The sequence below is a fragment of the Otolemur garnettii genome, unplaced genomic scaffold, assembly GCF_000181295.1.
Source record: "Otolemur garnettii isolate 467f Iridium unplaced genomic scaffold, OtoGar3 scaffold00087, whole genome shotgun sequence".
NCBI lineage: Eukaryota > Metazoa > Chordata > Mammalia > Primates > Galagidae > Otolemur > Otolemur garnettii.
Window position 1 is genome coordinate 2,179,484 of NW_003852482.1, and position 17,972 is coordinate 2,197,455.

Genomic DNA, 17,972 nt, shown 5'->3' on the forward strand with positions numbered 1-17,972 from the left:
CAGCATGGGTATCAGCCCAGCCCAGATGCAATCCAGGGAAAAGGAAATTCCATCCCTCTTCTTAGCCTTTCTCCCTCTTTTGGGCTCCCCATTTGCTGCTTCCTCCAGGAAGTCCTCCCTGATTGCCCTGGCCCTCCCTTATGGGACTGAAAGGTACAGAGGGTTTAGTCCTCTCTGCCATGCCAGTTCCTAGTCCCCAGCCTGGTGCGCAGTGACACTCATGCCACACGCCTCCCCTCCCACCCCGGGACAGGCCCCCACCTTGCAGGAGTAGCCACCCAGGTAGTCTGTACAGGTAGCCCCATTCTGGCAGGGGCTGGGCAGGCACTCGTCTACCAGGTCCTCGCAGTAGCTGCCTGTGTACCCTGCCTGGCAGCGGCAGTGATGTGTGTTGCCCTCGTTCACACAGAGGCCTCCATGCTGGCATAGGTGGGCAATGTCAACACCTACAGTGTGGGGTCAGAGGGAAGATGCAGTGGGCACCAGGTGGGCCTGGCAGGGCCAAACGAGGGCAGGCAGGCACAGCTGGTTACCTCGCTGCCGTGCAGCCACCTCGCAAGAAACGCTGGGCACATCGCAGTAAAGGCCAGTCCAGCCACTGGGGCACTCGCAGCGGTACGAGGTGTGGGTCTGCCAACATTTGCCGCCATTCTTGCAGGGCGAGGAGTCACACCAGCGCACGAGGTTCTGGGGACAGGCAGGGGTCAGAGGGCATGCCACCCTACTGGCCAGTTCCCACTCACAGCTCAAGACACAGATCTGCCAGAGAACCTCACACCCAAGGTGGGCTGTGACCCCACTCTACAGAAGTAGAAACAGGCCCAGGGACTCTCTCCCTGTCCCTCCTATACCAGAAGCAGCCTGGGTTTGGAGGCCCTCTCAGGACTCCCAACAGAGCTAGACTGTGCCCTTTCTTCAAACGAACGTCTTTATTCAGAAATAAACTTTTTAAAGCTTTTAATGTTGTTTCTGTACATGGAAATCATCAGTAGAAAAAACTATGCAACGCCTGTGCCTCCTTTCTATAGAGTATTGACAATAGCCACCTCCCCCCAGCTACCTAGCTCCATGAACCACTAACAGGAACTGACCCACCTGAGCCAGCCCTCTGCCCTCCCTGCATTCAGGAATAGATGTGGGGACCTGGTGAGTGGCTGCTACAAACCCCCACAGCAGGCACTGCCCTAGCCACCTCCTGCCAGGCACCTCTGCAGCCCCCTCACCTGGCAGTTGAGTCCAGTGTAGCCCTGGGGGCAGGTGCACTTGTAAGTGCCACAGCTGTCCTGGCAGGTGCCTCCATGCAGGCAGGGCCGGGAGTCACACTCATTGATGTCATGCTGGCAGTAGCTGCCCGTGAAGCCAGATGGACACAGGCAGGTGAAAGAGTTGATGCCATCCACACAGGTGCCACCATTGAAGCAGGAGCTGGATGCAGGCGGGCAGCAGGGGAGAGATCAGAGGGGCAGGTGCATCCCTGCCTCGGCAGGCTCCTCCATGCCAGCATCTCCCCTTCAACCCAGGCCAAAGGGCCGGCCAGCCAGGAGGCCAGTGCGAGCCCAGGGACCTCAGGCCGCATCACACCTCCCTTCTCTACCTTCTTTATAACTCATGCTAACAGGGGCTTTACAACACAAACAGGGAACGGTGGTTAAAGCAAAGTGAGGGAGAAACCAGAACTCTACATGTAATGTGGGAGATAATTACATCAGAAACCAGGGATGAAACTGACATTTATCACCAAGCTTTCCGGCAACCAATGCAAAAAGGGAAATAATACGGGCTACAAAGATCTTGTTGTCTGACAAAAACAGGCACACCAGTTCTTCAGGATCAACTACCCAGGTTCCTGGTTCTAGTCACAGGAGGTCACAATGGCCCTTTTAGAACAGATGCTGCGAGACAGTGAACCACACTTGGACTCAACTCAACCAGTGCTCAAAGCCTACTGGCCTGGGCGGACACCTGCTTGCTATGCCAGGTTGCCACACACTGTGCGGTTCCTACAGCCCGTTTCTCTCCCTCCCTCTTCGTCTCTGCCCAAAGCTGGGCTCCACCACGACCCCCCCACACACCTCTCTGTGCAGTCAGGCGTGTTGTTCTCACAGTGGATCCCGCTGAAGCCTGTGGGGCAGGTGCACGTGTAGCTGTCCACACAGTCCGTGCAGTTGGCACCGTTGCGGCAGGGGTTGCTGGCACACTCGTTGATGTCCTCCTCACAGAAGGCGCCCTGGAAGCCAGGCAGGCAGTCGCAGAAGGCCGTGTTGACACCGTCTGTACAGGAGCCACCGTTGTGACATGGGTCTGGGAGGGGACGAGAGGGTGGGCCTGAGTGGGTGGGCACCAACCCACGCTGCTAGGGAACAAGGCTGGAAGGATGTATGGCTGGGCCTTGGTGCTGCCCGTAAGCTACCCTGGTGACGGTGCCCTGCTGGGGCACCCTGTTGGCTTCAGGACACATCATGCCTTCTCTCATGCCTGGGGTCTGCACTCCCCACATGCTCCCAGCCCTATGGCGGGGGATGATTTTGCAGGCTTCACAGCCCAACAGCCCAATCAAGGGTCAAGTGGCAGTTCTTGACCCTGCACACTGGGCAATGCCGGGCAAGACCCTTAGTCTCCCCCAACTTCAGCTTTCTGTGAACCAGGGCTGGGAGGCCTGAGGGTTCTGCACCTCAATGGAAAACCGACCGGGAGCAGGGGCCGGGTAACACCGCACCCCGTCTGGCTCACACAGAGCTGTGGGAGAAGTGAGGATGCCACTGCCCTGACACCCAGCTTGGCCAGCTATAGAAGGTGGCAGCCCCTCCAACAGCCTGCCCCCAACACCTGCCTGGGCTCTCTTTTGGCCACTCTTGAGGGGACCACACTGAGGGTTTGTTTGGCCTCTCTGGGCACTCCCCACATGGACCCTGCTTGGTGCCCACCCGGAAAGCAGAGGCCTGATAGATCTGAGGTGCCGGAGCCACCAGCCACTCACTGGGCTGGCAGTCGTCGAGGTCAGCCTCGCAGTGGGGTCCAGTGTAGCCTGCCTGGCAATGGCAGCGGTAGCTGCCGTTGGTGTTCTGGCAGGATGCGCCATGCTGGCACGGGCTCTTCACACACTCATTGACGTCGATCTCACAGGTCTGTCCTGCGGGGGGAGGGGCCGCTCAGGCACCTGCAGCCTCCACCTTCTGGGCTTAAGCCCAGGCTGGCTGTGCACCCACCATGTCTCTCCCTGGACCCCTAGGAACCAGCCTCCTTGGCCCCAGGACCACCCTCTGTCCCCTAATCTGGAGCCAAGAAGGTTACAGATGCTGAGTGTGAAGGGTGCAAAGCGGACCCTTAAGGTCTAGTCCTGATTCTAGGAATTTCCTGACAAATGGTACCTCACCACTCACTTGCTCACCTCCCAAGGCATGGAGCTCACTCCTTCCTGCCTGTTCTGCCCTCCCATGCCCGTGCCTCCCAGGACCAGGCTGGCCTCACCTTGCCAGCCAGTGGGGCAGATGCAGGAGAAGCTCTCAAAGTCCTCAGATTCCCTGCACTCCCCACTGTTTCTGCAGGGGCTGGGAGCACACGGGGCCAAGACTGCCTCACAGGTGGCTCCTACGGGGGAGAGAGACACATGGTGAGACCCAGGGAGTCTCACCCAAGGGAGCTCCCAAGTAAAAGCCATCCCGGCCATTGCTGCTGTCCCTGACTATTTTCACATGCACTCGGACCCTATGTAGGCTCCAGGCAGAGCCAGCACCTTGGCCCAAGGGATGAGTAAGCGGAACACAGATGGAGACACTGAAAACAAACCAGACAAGGGCCTCCCTCTGCTGCCAGCCCCTTGTTCCCCTGTGGGCAGCGGGCCATAGCCTGGGGGACTTCACACCAGCCTGGCCCCACCAGCCCCCTCTCGTCCAGGGGGTGAAAAAGAGCCCAGGACTCATCCGGGCCCAACACAGATGTCCAGCACACACAGGCTGTGATGGAGGGGCAGGCTCAGGGACCCTCTGTTTTAAGCCCATGCCAGCCTCAGCCCCAGCACACCTACATTTCAGGGCATGAGGACCTCTGGGATGACACAGAGCACCCAAAAAGCATGTGTGGGAACTGAGCACACTGGGCAGCTTTTTCCCTGTGCAACCCGATGGCGGGTTTCCTGTTTACAGGCATGGGGGCTGGACTCCCGGGGAAGCCGGAAGCGTTATCTTCCTCCTTTCCCATTATCTCCCCCCGCCTGCTGGTGCGACTTCCCAGGGCCTTGCTTCCTATCGGTTTCCACGGTGACCCGGGTGGGGGGGGAGCTCCACCAGAGCTTCCGACAATTGTACAAAGGGAAGCAGGAAGCAGCAAGCAGGAAGTGCCTGGGCACAGGCTGCTCCTCCCGCCAGGCTGATGGTGCACGGGCCTCTGAGGGAGTGTCCTCCCAGACACAGGAGAGAAAAGCCAGGTCCCTGACTTTGGTCAAAGAAAACACCACCCTGCCCCCAGCCACTTGATGTCATGGGAACCACAGGCGTAGGCCCCCGGCCGGGCCGCCCAGCCCAGGCAGGCCCACAGCTGACCCTGCCCAGGGGCAGCACCCAATGCCCATTCCCAGGGGAGCCCCAGGTCTGAGTGGCTGTGGACTTTTATCTATCTCTTCTACAGAGGAGCCATTTCCTGTAATTTCCTTGGCCAGGGAGACCAGGGGGGCGGGGGACGCCCCGCCTCTGCTCAGACCCACAGAGGGCTCCTTGTTCCCCACACACACAAAGAGGGCCCGAGTCAATGGAATCCCTCAGGCTTGGGTGACAGTGGGGTGGGAGGAACAGCCAACCCCCAGAGGTCCCCAGCAGACTGGATGCTGGGAGCCACAAAGGCAGCTGTCCAGGGTGGGCTTGCCAGATAAAATATCTGGAGGGGTACTTCTACAAAAAACCTTCTTCCAGGCACTATGTATGTGTTTGCTAATCTGGGAACCCAAGCCCCAGGTAGAGCCCAAACACTGTAGAAGCTAAAGGCAGGTCCCAGCAGGGAAGAGAACCTCCTGAACTACCTGGGCAACAGCCAGCCCCCACGAGCCACACGCACCTGTGTAGGGCAGCAAGCAGTTGCACCTGTACCCAGCAACGCCATCAATGCACGTGCCCTGGTTCAGACACGGGTTGGACGCACACTCGTTGATATTGGTCTGGCAGTTGGGGCCTAGACAGACAGTAGTAGTTAGCGTGTCCAGCACCCGGGGAGCTAAGCCTGCCCCTAGCCCCAGCCCCTCCCCGCCTCCTGGAAGAGGATGCCCAGGCCTGCACCAGGAGCCAACGGCTCCTTGTCACAGGCAGCAGGGCCTATCATAGGAAGGGGATGCCATGATTGTGTCAGCTGGATCCATGTCCTGTCCCTGGGCCTTGAGCTCTCCTGACTCAAGGGGCCGGACCTTGCCACCCCTCGGTGGGCTCACCCTGCAGGGAGACACATCCCGGAGCCCACTCACCACTGAAGCCTTCTCGGCATGTGCACACGTAGCCGCTGGTCATGTCTTTGCAGGTGCCACCATTAACACAAGGATTCGACTCACACTCATTGTTGTTGACATCACAGTTTGCTCCACTCCACCCAGGGTCACAGTCACACTTGTACCTGGAAGGGAGACCATGCTGCAGGTCAGGTGTGGCCTGAGCAGCATGGCCTGGGCACTGAAGGCTCTGCACTGTCCCATGGTCTGATGGAGGTGCCTGTCCACTTGCACCTTCAGGGGCCTCAGAAGTGGAGAAATAGTGCTGGCCTTGCCCAAGACTGTGGCAAGAGTTCAGTTCCACATGACTGAGACAGTGCCCAATGTAGGGCAAGTGGGGCATTAGCAATGCAGGGTCCAGAGCCAGAGGCCTCCACTGCCACTCACTTCAAGGCCCTGGACAGAGCACTAACCCTCTGCAAAATGAGGGCAAGGAGGTCCCTGCTGGTTTAAACAGCCCATCCAGGCAGAGAACAGCTAGGCACATCACAGGTGTCAAACTTGCTTTTATGACTACACAAATGTATGCTACAGGGACCACGCAAGGCCTGTGTCATAGCTGACAGTGTAGAACACGGGGACATGCAATCTCGGCTGCTGGAGGGCCCAGAGGCCTGTCCTAAGCCCTTGCCAGGTGGCTCCCCAGATGCTCTCTCAGCACCAAGCAGTGGACCTGTGGGAGCTGCCCTCCCGTTACCCATTGAGGCTGTCCCGGCAGGTCCCGTGGATACAGGGGTTGCTGTTACACTCGTTGACCTCGGACAGGCACGTGGGGTCATGGTAGCCATCGGGGCAGCGGCAGGTAAAGCCATTGACACCGTCCTCACAGGTGCCCCCGTTGTGGCAGGGGCTGCCTGCACACTCGTCAATGTCGATGTTGCACACGCTCCCTGCAAGCAGTAGGGGATGCTTAGGGGCAGTGCCCAGGGCCAGACCCTGAGAGTGCCAGGGCTCAAGGGTGGGCAGCTTCTAACTCGCCTGAGCCTCAGTTTCCCCATCTGTTAAACCCTCCCACCCAGGTCCTTCTGAGACGTCATAAACTGCCATCTATGTGACCCACGTGCCTCAGGACCGTGGTGTCAACTAGACCCCATGCTGATACACACTCACTGATGGTGCCCTCCCAGGGGCCCCCAGGGCTGCTGCTATTGCGGGCTGGGAAAAATCTGAAGCCTAGAGGGGACAAAGGTGAGCAACAGAGGCAAGAGGCACACTGGAGCCCAGCCTCATGACCTGTCAGGCCACTGTGCCCAACAGGGTCCAGATCAGCTCTGACCAGGGACAAGAGGAGCATGGGGGTCCATCCCGGTGCTGGCCAGGGCCCCTGCCTTGCCACAGTCTTCAGTAGACCACAGACGGCCTAGGTGGCCAGCCCGATGGCTGGGCCCTTTAGAGCCTTGCGACAATCAGTGACCTTGAACTTGGACCACAGCCTCACCAGTCCCTCCCCTGGGGGCCGCACACCTGTGTAGCCTGGCTCGCAGACACACTCATAGCCGTCGATCTTGTCCACACAGGTGCCTGCCTCGCAGGGGCTGCTAGCACAGTCATCCAGGTTGATCTCACAGTTGGGTCCTGGAAGGGGTAGTGATGGGGGTCAGCTCCCAGCCCTACCCTGCCCACCCACCAGCCGCCAGCCTGACCAGCCACCTGTGGTCCCCTTGAGGCAGAAACAGAGGTAGGAGTTGTCTCGGTCCTGGCAGGTGCCGCCATGGCGGCAGGGCTGGCTATAGCACTCGTTGACATTGGTCTCACAGTGGTGGCCTGTGTAGCCCGGCCGGCAGAGGCAGGTGAAGGTGGCGACACCGTCCTTGCATGAGCCATAGTGACAGGGGTCAGGGTCACACTCATCTATGTCCACTTCGCAGTGAGTCCCTGTGTATCCTGGAGCGTGCAGAGGCAGACACAGGGGTCTCAGGGCCCACCTAGCCTCACAACTCTCCATGCAGACCAGGGTCACATGAGCCTCCCCACATGGGCACTATGTGTCTCTTATTGCGAGGCTTCCCTACCTCTGCTCAGGGTCAGAACTGCACCATGTTCTCAGCCGCTAGATTAGATGGTCAAGGACCCAGGCTCCTGCCACCTTCCTGCCACTGCTGAGCCCTGAGAGCCCCCACCGTGCTCCTACCACTCCAGTCCGCACCTTCAGCACACACGCAGACGTAAGCGTTGGGCCCGTCTAGGCACTTGGCCCCATTCCTACAGGGCGTGCTCGCACACTCGTCCACATCATACTGACACAGGTGCCCAGTGAAACCTGCAGTGGGGGAAGGGTAGTCACATGTAGCAGCACTGCAGTCCCTCAGTGACCCCACCAGACCTGAATCGGGGGCCTGGTTTGGGCTCCAGTGCACCCTGGCCGACTCCAAGTCTCACCTCACTCTGCTCCTGTATCTCTGACTAAGCCCCTTCTGGGGCAATGCTCGGGGGCTGCTCCCCTCAGCTCACAGAAGGGCCTTCCCACAGACCTCCCCCCACGGTGCCACAGAGTGTGGGTAGGAAGGGCAGGGCCGGCAGCCCCTTTCTACTTTGAGGCCCCCCCCAGGCCCTATTGGGGCTGGGGACACACTGTGGGTCCCCAGCACTCCTCACCCAGGAGGGCTCCTGCACCTGGGCTGACCTCACCCTGCCAGCCTGGCCTGCCTTTAGGGGAGCCTGAAAACACCCCACCTGTTCACAAGGTGAAATCCTCACTCTCCAGGCTGTGCCATCCCACTACCAGCCCAGGACCTGCAGGAGAGTGGAGCCCACCTGTAGGACATGCGCACTGGAACTCGTTGATCTTGTCCAGGCAGCGGCCACCGTGCAGGCAAGGGCTGCTGGCACACTCGTCTGTGTTGACCTCACAGTGCACACCCTCGTAGCCTGTGGGGGTGGGCAGTGAGGAGCGAGGACAGCCTCAGGCCCCAGGATAGCCCACGGGGCCACCCATACCTGGGCCCTGCAGCCCCAGCCTAGCACCTTTGGCTGGTACACCTGCCCAGCTCTGGCCCCATGCTCTGCTGGGCCCAGCCTCAGTTTCCCCAGATACCACAGGAAGCCATGGCCTCAGCAGGTGTGGCGGTTGCCCGACCTAGACTTGGTCCCCAACCTTGCTCCCCGGCAGTGCCTGCGGGAGGGGGGCACGTACCTGGCATGCAGATGCACTGGAACTCCCCGATCTGGTCCAAGCAGGTGGCGTCATTCTGGCAGGGGTTGGACACGCACTCGTTGACATCGATCTCACAGCGGGGGCCCGTGTAGCCCTGCAGACACTGGCACTCGAAAGACCCCAGTGTGTTGAGGCACTTGCCCGCGTGCTCACAGGGGTTGGCACCTAGTGGGGAGCATGGGTGAGGGCGGCTCCAGGTCCCCAGCCTCTGTAAGTCCCTAAGGGCACTGCCTCCCCCAGACTGGGGTCCTGTAGGGCAGGGTCACGCTCACCACACATAAGGCTGGGCACCATCTCCATAAGGCTATGCTCACCTCTGCCCCCCACCCTGCTACATCCCCACATCTGCTCTTACCCAGTGAGCACTCATCCACATCCTGGCTGCAGGCTGGGCCTGTGTACCCCGAGGGGCAGGTACAGATGGCCTTGCCGTTGACAGGGTTGGTGTCACAGTTGGAGCCCTCGTTACAGGGATTGCTGATGCAAGCATCGTTGAGGTGGCATAGCAGGCCTGGACAGAGTGCAGTGCTCAGCGGGCACTGCCCTCCTGGGCCTGGTGAGCCACCCTCAGCTGCGGGCCTACCCCAGCCCAAACCCTAGGAGGAGCCTCCCTCAGGACCCCACCGAGTGTCCCATCAGATTTACCACCCCTAGCCCTGAAGGCAGGTGTCCCGGCCACTCCTTAGTCCAGAAAGGCCCTCTGGGGTCATCCTTGGGGAGCCAAAGAGCCTGCAGCCTGTGTCTGAGCAAGGTAATGCGGGTCAGCCTGACCCCCCCCCCGCACCGGGCCCCTGGGCCAGTCACCTGTGCGGCCGTGGGGACACTCGCAGTAGAAGGAGGCCACGCGGTCATGGCAGGTGGCGCCATGGAAGCAGGCGGCACTGGCACAGTCGTCGATGTTCTCGCTGCAGTCCTCCCCGGTCCAGCCGTTGACGCACACGCAGTTGTAGCTGCCATGAGTGTTGTGGCAGGTCCCGCCATTCTGACAGGCGTTGGGCATGAGCTGGCACTCGTCCACATCTTCTGTGCAGTACTGACCTATGGGGAAAATGGAACCATCAACCCCAGGCAGCTGCCACACCCCAACCCCCTTGTTCCCCAAGCAATGCCACCCTCTCCAGGAAGCCCCCTGGGCTGACTCCTTATCCACTAATAGCCCAAAACACTCCTTCCTCTGCACACCCAGTACCAGGGGCTCTACTCTGTCTCTTGCTGTGGACACAGCTGTGTAGGGCACACCTTCACTCCTCATCACCCCCAGACAGTGAGCCCCGTGATGGCAGGGCCTACCCTTTGTCTGTCTGGCCAATTATCCCTAGTCTCAGCTCAATAGCCTCGGGCTGAATGGTGTGGGGAAGACTTCAGGCTGGCTCAAAGTGGGGACTGGTGTGCTGGGCATAGGGGCTGCCTGGGGTCAGGTTGCAACAGCTCAGCTGACCCCCAGGCAAGGGGCCTTAGACCCTGGCCGCGGGCGACCCAGCATGTCATCCTCAGTCAGCCTGGCACCCTGACCTGAGATGGGGTCTCACACCCAACTCTGTGTGTGTGCAGCTTAGTCAGTGGGGGTGCTCCCTGGCTGCTGCCAGGTACGTGCCTGTCCACTCTGGCGGGCATCGGCAGTTGTAGGTGTTCACGCCATCCACACAGGCGCCCCCATTCTTGCAGTTGTTTCCTGGACAGTCGTCAATATTTTCTTCGCAGTTCTGGCCTGTGAAGCCTGTGGCAGGAGCCAGGAGATCAGCCTCTGTTCTCAGAGCTGAGTTCATCCAAGCCACACTGGGTCTGGCCCTCACTGGACCCCAGACCCCTGCTCTGGACACACAAGCTTGCCCTTCACAGCCCCGCTCTGGGATGACTTCCTGGGGCCTGTGCCTGTCACCCTGACATACTCTTGTGACCAGGACACATTCCGGTGCCCACAGGACATGCACACTCTGAATAATAGTTTTATAAAGAGCTAGCAGAGCAGACAGGGACTCAGGAACACACGGTCCAGAAAGGCTCTGTTGCTCTGACTCTCAGAGGCTCCTGTGAGTAGATGCTGCCCATAAACTGGGGCTCTCAGCAGCACCACCTCAGGGGTCAGTACTGCACAGAAGATGTGGATGAGTACCAGCTCAGATACCCACTCTCAGAGGTGCTGACACTGGAGCTTGGGTCAGGAATTGGGAGATGTGGGATGGAGGAAGGTCTTGGGGGGGGCGGGGGGGGGCCCTCCCCATGGCCCCAGGGTGCCGAACCATAGCCCTCAGCCTCCCAGGGACAGCGCTTCAGGACTCATCTCTGCCAGAGGCTGAGGATGCCTCCTCCCCTAAGCCCAGGGCTGGCCCCTGAGGCGTGGCTCCCACAGTAAGGCCTCTACACGGCCAGTTAGCTATTAATCCATTCAACTCCCACTGGTTCAATGATCAACCCAGAAAGGCGCGTCTGGCAACAGCCAAACCTGCAGCCAGTTACTAATTAATGCCGCCCGGGATGCCTGTGAGCCTCTCCTGCCCTTGGAGAACCCCCAGCTTACCGGCCCCAATGGGACAGAGACCACAGCAGGAACAGGACAGTGCAGACTGCACAGAGGTTTGGGGGCACGCCCCAAGTTGAAGCCCGGAGCCCAGTTCCCATCCCTGCTTATGGTGTGGCAGACCCTGTGCCTCGGAGAGGGTGCTGGGCTGGGCCTGCAGGCTAAGGCCACCCTGAGCATGCTGCAGGGCACCTCCAGAGGGAGGAGAATAAGGGCCCCTCCTGGCTGGCCCCTCTGCTGCATGGCTGCGGCCCTAGCCCTGGCCCAGCCAAACAGGCCCCTTCCCAGCAAACTCCCAGAGCGCCCAGCATCCCACAGAGTCCAGGGCTCTGTTCCAACTTTGGATCCCTGTGACTTTTCAGGCACATACCCCAGGGAGTCCCTGACTCTTCCAAGGGGAGCTGAGGGTCCCTCCAGAGACCTGGGTACAGGGACTGCCTAGGAGAATCTGACGTCAGGTCTGGGTGGTCCCCAGCCGAGGAGTTTGGTCAGGTGCCCTGGGTGATCACCTCTCTCATTTCTCCCACCCAGAAGTGGCCAGAGCCTTTGCCATCCTGGCCTCAGAGACTGGCCCACTTGTGGGGAAGTGGACTCCACTGGCCTTTCCTCATCCTGCCCCAAGCACCCTGAGCTGTCCCCCGTCCAAGTGATGGCTCTGAGAGGGTCCAGGGCCCAAAGCATTCCAGCCCCTATAGCCCAAGGGCAGATCCTCCCCTGCCTGAACTGCCCAAGGTGCGTTGGGCCAATTCCACCCATGTTGCTCAGACCCACCTGCCCCGGCCTACAAAAGCTTGAACCCTCACCCTGTGTGACCGAACATTGGGTCACATGGCTACCAGAAAGGTGTCTGAACCCAGAGCCCAAAAGCCTGCCACACACAAGGGCTCTGCCTTCCCACCCTCCCAAGGGCCAAGCCACCAGGAGTGCCAGGGGAGGGTGGAGAGAGGAGCCACTTGTCCCCACCCCAAGTTCATGCAGTGACTAATGCATGTGACTAGTGTCTATACACAGAGGTGGTCGGGCTAGCTTGGCAGACAGGGCAGGGATCACACTTCCCCTTTGTAAGGGCTGGGAAGCTCTGGGGCAGCAGAGGGAGTGGGGTAGCCTAAGGGTCACCCTGAGCCATCCAGGTCCTGTGTGCCCCCCAGCACCCAACACCCACCCCTGCCTGAATGCCTACCCATTCCTGCCAACCCACCAGGTATACAGCTGACAGCCTGGGGGCTCTCAAACCTCATTATTTTTAAGAGCTGCAGCAAAATTGACTAAAATAAGAGCCATAGCAGAAAGATGTGTACACAGAAGAGGGAAGGGGCAGGGATCACTGGAGCATGGGGCTGCCCTGCCTACACTAGCCCTCCCAGGGGAGACAGGGAGGCCCTACAGACAGCCACCACTGAGACCCACACCCCAAGAGACTCAGCTCCCCCAGAAGGCAAAGGGAAGCTGAGTTGTGCAAGCCAGGGAGATCCTGAGACTGGCACACGGTGTCAAGGGACTGCAGGGATGAGGGGGGCTCTTCCACAGGCTCCCTCTGCTGCCCCAGGAGGCTGAGAGCAGAGCAAGGTAACCCAGGGGCAGGGCAGGGGTCTGGGATGGGCACTCTTTCACAGAGAGGCGGCAGAGGGAAGGTATGCTGGGGGTCACGGCCTAGCTACTCAGATCATGGCAGACCCCACCCCTGGGCAGAAGTGGGTCAGTAGGGGCCTAAGGTGGGCAGTGCTGTGGTAGGTGTCAGGGTGGCTGGTGGGTGGCTCCTGGCCTGGCACCTACACCCTGTGCAGCTTCCTCCTACAGGGCCCCCAGGCTCCCCCTATTACCCCTATTCTGTGGAACCTGCTGGCTGCCCCATCCCGCTCCTCTACACGGGTCCTCTCTGGGCTCCCACCAGGAACCCCACTCCCCACCTTGGGCCTGGCAGTGGCAGTGGGGGGCACACACATGCCTGTGTGTGTCTACGTGGCAAGTGGGTATGGCAAGCAGCCCTACCTGGCAGGCAGGCACACTCGTGGGTGACATCCCCTGTGGGGCGGCAGGTGCCCCCATTCTGGCAAGGTGAGGGGCTGCAGGGCACGTAGGGTAGCTCGCAGTTGGGGCCAGTGTGCGTGGCGCGGCAGGCACAGCGGTAGGAGCCGACCTCGTTGTGGCAGGTGCCCCCGTGGCGGCAGAGCCCGGGGTTCTGGCTGCACTCGTTGACATCTTGCCTGCAGGTGGGGCCGTGGAAGGTGGCGGGGCAATGGCAAATGTACGAGGCCTCGAAGGGCAGGCACTGGCCACCATTGGCACAGGGATTAGAGGCGCATGGGTCAGCCTGCTGGCACGACTTCCCTGAGGGACAAGGGGGTAAAAGGGTCATGGTGGCCTCCTGGTCCCCATAGCCAGGGCCTTTTCAGAGGCCAGGGGCAGCCTGGGTACCTCAGAAGGACCAGCCAAAGATCCTTAGAACCCGATGCACGACATGGTCATACTTCTGCAGATGAGGGGCCAGAGGTCCCAAGAGGCCAAGTGATCACCCATGGCCACACAGACATAAACTGGTCGTCTTCAGGTCAAGCCCTGCATGTCTCCTCCCAGAGCCCATGCTCTTCAGACTTTGATGATGGGACAGGGCACAGCTGGACACTGAGTACCCTCTCTCACAGGGCCTGGTGCTGTTAAGGGTTTGAGGCCCTGGGCCCTGCCAGGTGAGGCCTGGGCTTTGTCAGGATCACAAACCCCATCCCCTCAGTGCAGACATGGGCTCACATAACAGATGGTGCAACCTGGCTATTCCCACCCCTTGGGCTGAGGGTCCCCCAATGGTCCTCAGGGAAAGCCTAACCTGGCCACCACAGACCCTCACCTGACCAGCCCGGGGGGCAGCGACACTTGTACTCTGTGAGCGTGACCAGGTCACAGGTGCCCCCGTTGCGGCAGGGGTTGGTGAGGCAGGCATTGTTCAGGGGTGTCAGGCAGAGCGGCCCGGAGAAGCCCAGGAGGCAGCTGCAGGTGTAGTCTGCCACGCCTCTGCGGTCCACCACATGGCAGGTCCCGGCATTCTTGCAGGGGGAGCTGAGGCATGGGCTGGGGTCCTGGCATCGCAGGCCCACAAAGGCCCCGTTGCAGCTGTTGGCAGACATGCCAAGGCGGTCAGTTCCTATGCTCTCCCAACCACACCCAGCCACAGCTGCCCGTAAGCCCTGAGCAGTGAGCATAGCAGTGCAGGCTTCCAAGTCAAGGCCTGATGACTGCTTTGCAGGCAGGGACTTCTCTAAGGGTGACAGAGCCTCATCAGCTAGACAGAAACTGGTTAACTTTGTGTTAAGTAAATTTCACCTCAATAAAAGGAGAATGATGGGGCGGTGCCTATGGTTCAGTGGGTAGGGTGCCAGCCCCATATACTCTGTGAGAACAGACAGACAATTTTATGAAAAACAAAAATCAGCAGGATGGCAGGCTTGAACCCGGCCCTTACCAAACAGCAACAAAAAACAGCTGGACGTTGTGGTGGGCACCTATGGTCTCAGCTATTCGGGAGGCTAAGGCAAGAGAATCACCTAAGCCCTAGAGCTGGAGGTTGCTGTGAACTGTGATGCCACAGCACTCTACCGAGGGGGCGACAAAACGAGACTGTCTCAAAGAAAAAAAAAAAAAAAGAGGAGAATGATGGTTAGCTGGGAGACCAGGTGGGAGGCCAGAGATAGGGTCAAGCAGTCAGAGCTGTGTGCAAAGCCTCTTGCTTTGAGGCTGGTCTGTGTCTTTTTCCAGCTGCCCTACAGTGAATACCCACTGGGTAGCAGCAGGGTTCATTGCTTCGTCAACCTCCAACCTCTCAGTACACAGCAGTGTGGGAAGTGTGACCAGCCCCCATCCCATGGCTCTCTTGGTGTTTTACACCCAGGGACTGCCTGGGACAGGTGAGCGTCCTTCCCTGCCCACACTCAGCCTGGACAAAGGCTTCCCCCTTTGGTATAAAGTCTTCCTACCACTCCACCAGGCAGTCCCTCCAGGCATCAGCACCTGTCACAGCCAGCAGGAACACAGCCCAGGCTCACACAGAGTCTGATCAGCCAGGAAAGGCCTCCTGCCCTGCCTGGTCCAGGTGCCGTGTCTACTACCCCTGCCCCCATAAGCCACCTGGACCACCTATTGTGGCCATAAATTGCCCACTCCTATCACCTCCCATCCCAGGGAGAGTCTGGGACCAGGCAGGCCTTGCTCTTCCCAGTGGTGAAGCCACCGAGGTGGAATGTACCAGGCCACCCCACCCCCACAGCCCAGGCACTGGCTGACCAAGAGGGACTCTCCAGATTTCCCTGTCTTCTGCTGCCCCAGGACCAGTACCTGAGGCCAGACCCCCCAGCCACACCATCCTGCGTGGCCCCCACTTCCTCCTGTCTTGCCTGCCAGCTTATTCCCATTTTGGCAGCTAAAACCAAACCTATGTGTGATAGGGCAGCCCTGCCCTACAGGGTCCAGGGAGGCAGTCTGGGGCCTGTTCCCCCTTCCCAGAGGCCAGGCAGGCATCTGTCTTCCCTGAAGGCTTTTATCTGTGACCACGGCTTGGGTAGGGAGGACACAAAATGGCCACTCAGCTGACCATCTGTTGCCAGAAGCCAAAAGTCCCAAACCAATTGGCTTAAAGAAAACAAATCATACCCCAGAGGGGGTCTGGAAGTTAACTCAGGCATTAGCTGTGGCTCTGGCCCAGGAAGGAGGGGGTGGGGACAGCTGGTTTCTCTCAGGGCAGGCACAGTCCTGGAGGAAAGCCTCCCACATAGCCAGTAGCTCTTGGAGCTTCCATATCCACACCGTCCAGCCTCTCTGGGCACCATGGCTCCTGCAAGGCCATACTCAGAGTCTGGGGAAGGCAGAGCTGGCCCCAACCACAGGTGGATCCAGTTCCAGGCTGGCCGGGTCTCTGCAGCCTGAGCCACCACTGGGACTCCGCGGAACCCAGTGGGCTGGGTTGGGCCATGGCCACAAAAACAGTGCCCTGCCCACCCAATCAATGCCCTATTGTGAGGCAGAGGTTGGCCACGGCTCCACTTGGAGAAAAGGCCCTTTTTGCTTTCCCAGCCACTGACGAAGTCAGCAGTTGTGTGGGTGCAGGACAGAAAGAAGATGCTCGATCAAAGCCAGGTCTGCAGTGGCCATCCGTGCCTCAGGCACACTCTGGGTGCCCCTGACGCCAGCAGACCAAGCCCCCAAGAGGTGCAGAGATGCCTGGGTGGGCAAGATGGGCCCACCCCATGGCACTGAGGGACCCCTCACATGGTCCTGGAGGGGACACCCTGAAGGCCCTAGCCCCGCAGCAGTCCCCTGCTCCAGTGTCTGTCCTAGGTGATCAGAAGGGCCCCAAGTGGATCAGAAGGGCCTGCTCAGACACACAGCCCACTCCTCTCCCCAGTGAGAGGCCCATGGCAGAATCAACTGAAGACACATCCCAGCTAAGGAGGCAGTCCTGTGTAAGAGGGAAAACACACCCAGCACTCAGGCGGCGGCAGCTGGAGCAAAGGGCACTGGAGCAGGCACTGGAGCAGGTGCTGGCCACTGTGGCAGCTGCTCCTGACAGGCGGGGCAGAAGTCCCAGCACTTCCCATACGGGAATGCCTGGCTGAGAGGATGTATTATCCTCCACACCCTCACCCTGGGCTCTGGAACACCACAGTAAAGGCATGCTGCCTGAGGGCCTGTCACAGGGCCACTATCCCCACAGCCATAGGACACGGAGGGCCATGAGGGACCCCTGGAGGTGCTTCTAGAGGAGGCACCATCTGTAGGAGAAGCGGAGCCCGAATGGGAGGAGGCTCCAAGCCGGGGGTAGGGGTGTGGGCAAGGAGGCCCAGCTCTGGGCGGCTCTCGCTGACCTGGACACAGCTGAAGTACCTAGGGACAGCCACCTGTCACCTTCTCTCTACCCAGCACCTAGACATCCCTGGGAAGGAAGGAGGGACCTTGAGGCTGCACCTCGGATAGCCTCCTCAACACCGGTCTTGGCATGTGGGCGACAGCAACAGGGACAGGCACTAGGGCCTGGCTAAGGAGGTCGCGCCCAATGGTTGCCTGGCCCCACAGGCCAGGGCTTCACAGAGCAACACAACCCCTGCTGACCCTGCATTACCACCTGCCAAGGGCAGTGGGAAGACCCTTCCAGGACTAAAAACGGGCCTTCTTCCAAGGTAGGGGTATAAGCCTCCACCTCGATGAGAACTGCCCTGTCCACCATTGCCCATTCAGGATCTCCCCGTGAGGACTCAGCCCACGGCAGGGGTATACTTTACAAGCTCCCTCTCCTTAGGCCACCTGGGCACCTGTCCAGTCCTGGCTGGTGGCAGGTGAGCGGGGGCTGGACCAGGGACTCCCGCAATTGGGTCCCATGCCTGCCGCTCCCCCCCACAGCCCCCATCCCTCTGGCTTTGTCCTCACTTCAGTATCTCTGCTATGGGCGGGGCAGAGGGAGCTTCTCCGCCAGCCTCTCCATAGAAATGCGACTCCACAAAGCATCCGGAGGCAGATGTTGCTTCAACCTTTCACCCAGGACTAATTCTAAATTGTACTATTTTCCTTTCTAAGCTAAGCGGCCATCTGCCACTCCCAGGGGACAGATGACAGATCTCTCCATCCCAAAATGAAGAGGGGTAAAGGGACCAAGTGGGAGCTTATTTAGTTCCTGCCCTCGAGGAGTTTATGGTCAAGTGGGATGAGCCAGAGTGTGTGTGGGAGGCTGAGAGGGTAGGGTGGGAATCAGCGGATCCAAGCCAGTGGGGGTTGGCAGGAGGAACCAGAGATGCTGGGAGAGGCTTCCTGGGGGTGGTGGGGAACTCAGGAGTGCAGGGGGGGGGGGACTGGAG

The 17,972-nt window shown here is 59.9% G+C and overlaps 1 protein-coding gene across 1 annotated transcript in view; it reads right to left on the bottom strand.

The window, feature by feature from the left end:
- The window catches only part of NOTCH1 (notch 1), a 43,813-nt gene that overhangs the window by 11,410 nt on the left and 14,431 nt on the right, over positions 1–17,972 (bottom strand). Inside the window, exons 3-21 of the mRNA XM_003794850.3 lie at positions 13,982–14,244; positions 13,129–13,467; positions 10,216–10,338; positions 9,426–9,659; positions 8,977–9,132; positions 8,601–8,786; positions 8,222–8,335; positions 7,614–7,727; positions 7,118–7,351; positions 6,932–7,042; positions 6,165–6,357; positions 5,447–5,592; positions 5,047–5,160; positions 3,469–3,588; positions 2,978–3,130; positions 2,073–2,301; positions 1,224–1,425; positions 534–687; positions 262–446 (exon numbers count right to left, since the gene is read on the bottom strand). Coding sequence (XP_003794898.1) covers positions 262–446; positions 534–687; positions 1,224–1,425; positions 2,073–2,301; positions 2,978–3,130; positions 3,469–3,588; positions 5,047–5,160; positions 5,447–5,592; positions 6,165–6,357; positions 6,932–7,042; positions 7,118–7,351; positions 7,614–7,727; positions 8,222–8,335; positions 8,601–8,786; positions 8,977–9,132; positions 9,426–9,659; positions 10,216–10,338; positions 13,129–13,467; positions 13,982–14,244 — 3,370 coding nt within the window. The remainder of the gene's footprint in view (positions 1–261; positions 447–533; positions 688–1,223; positions 1,426–2,072; positions 2,302–2,977; positions 3,131–3,468; positions 3,589–5,046; positions 5,161–5,446; positions 5,593–6,164; positions 6,358–6,931; positions 7,043–7,117; positions 7,352–7,613; positions 7,728–8,221; positions 8,336–8,600; positions 8,787–8,976; positions 9,133–9,425; positions 9,660–10,215; positions 10,339–13,128; positions 13,468–13,981; positions 14,245–17,972) is intronic.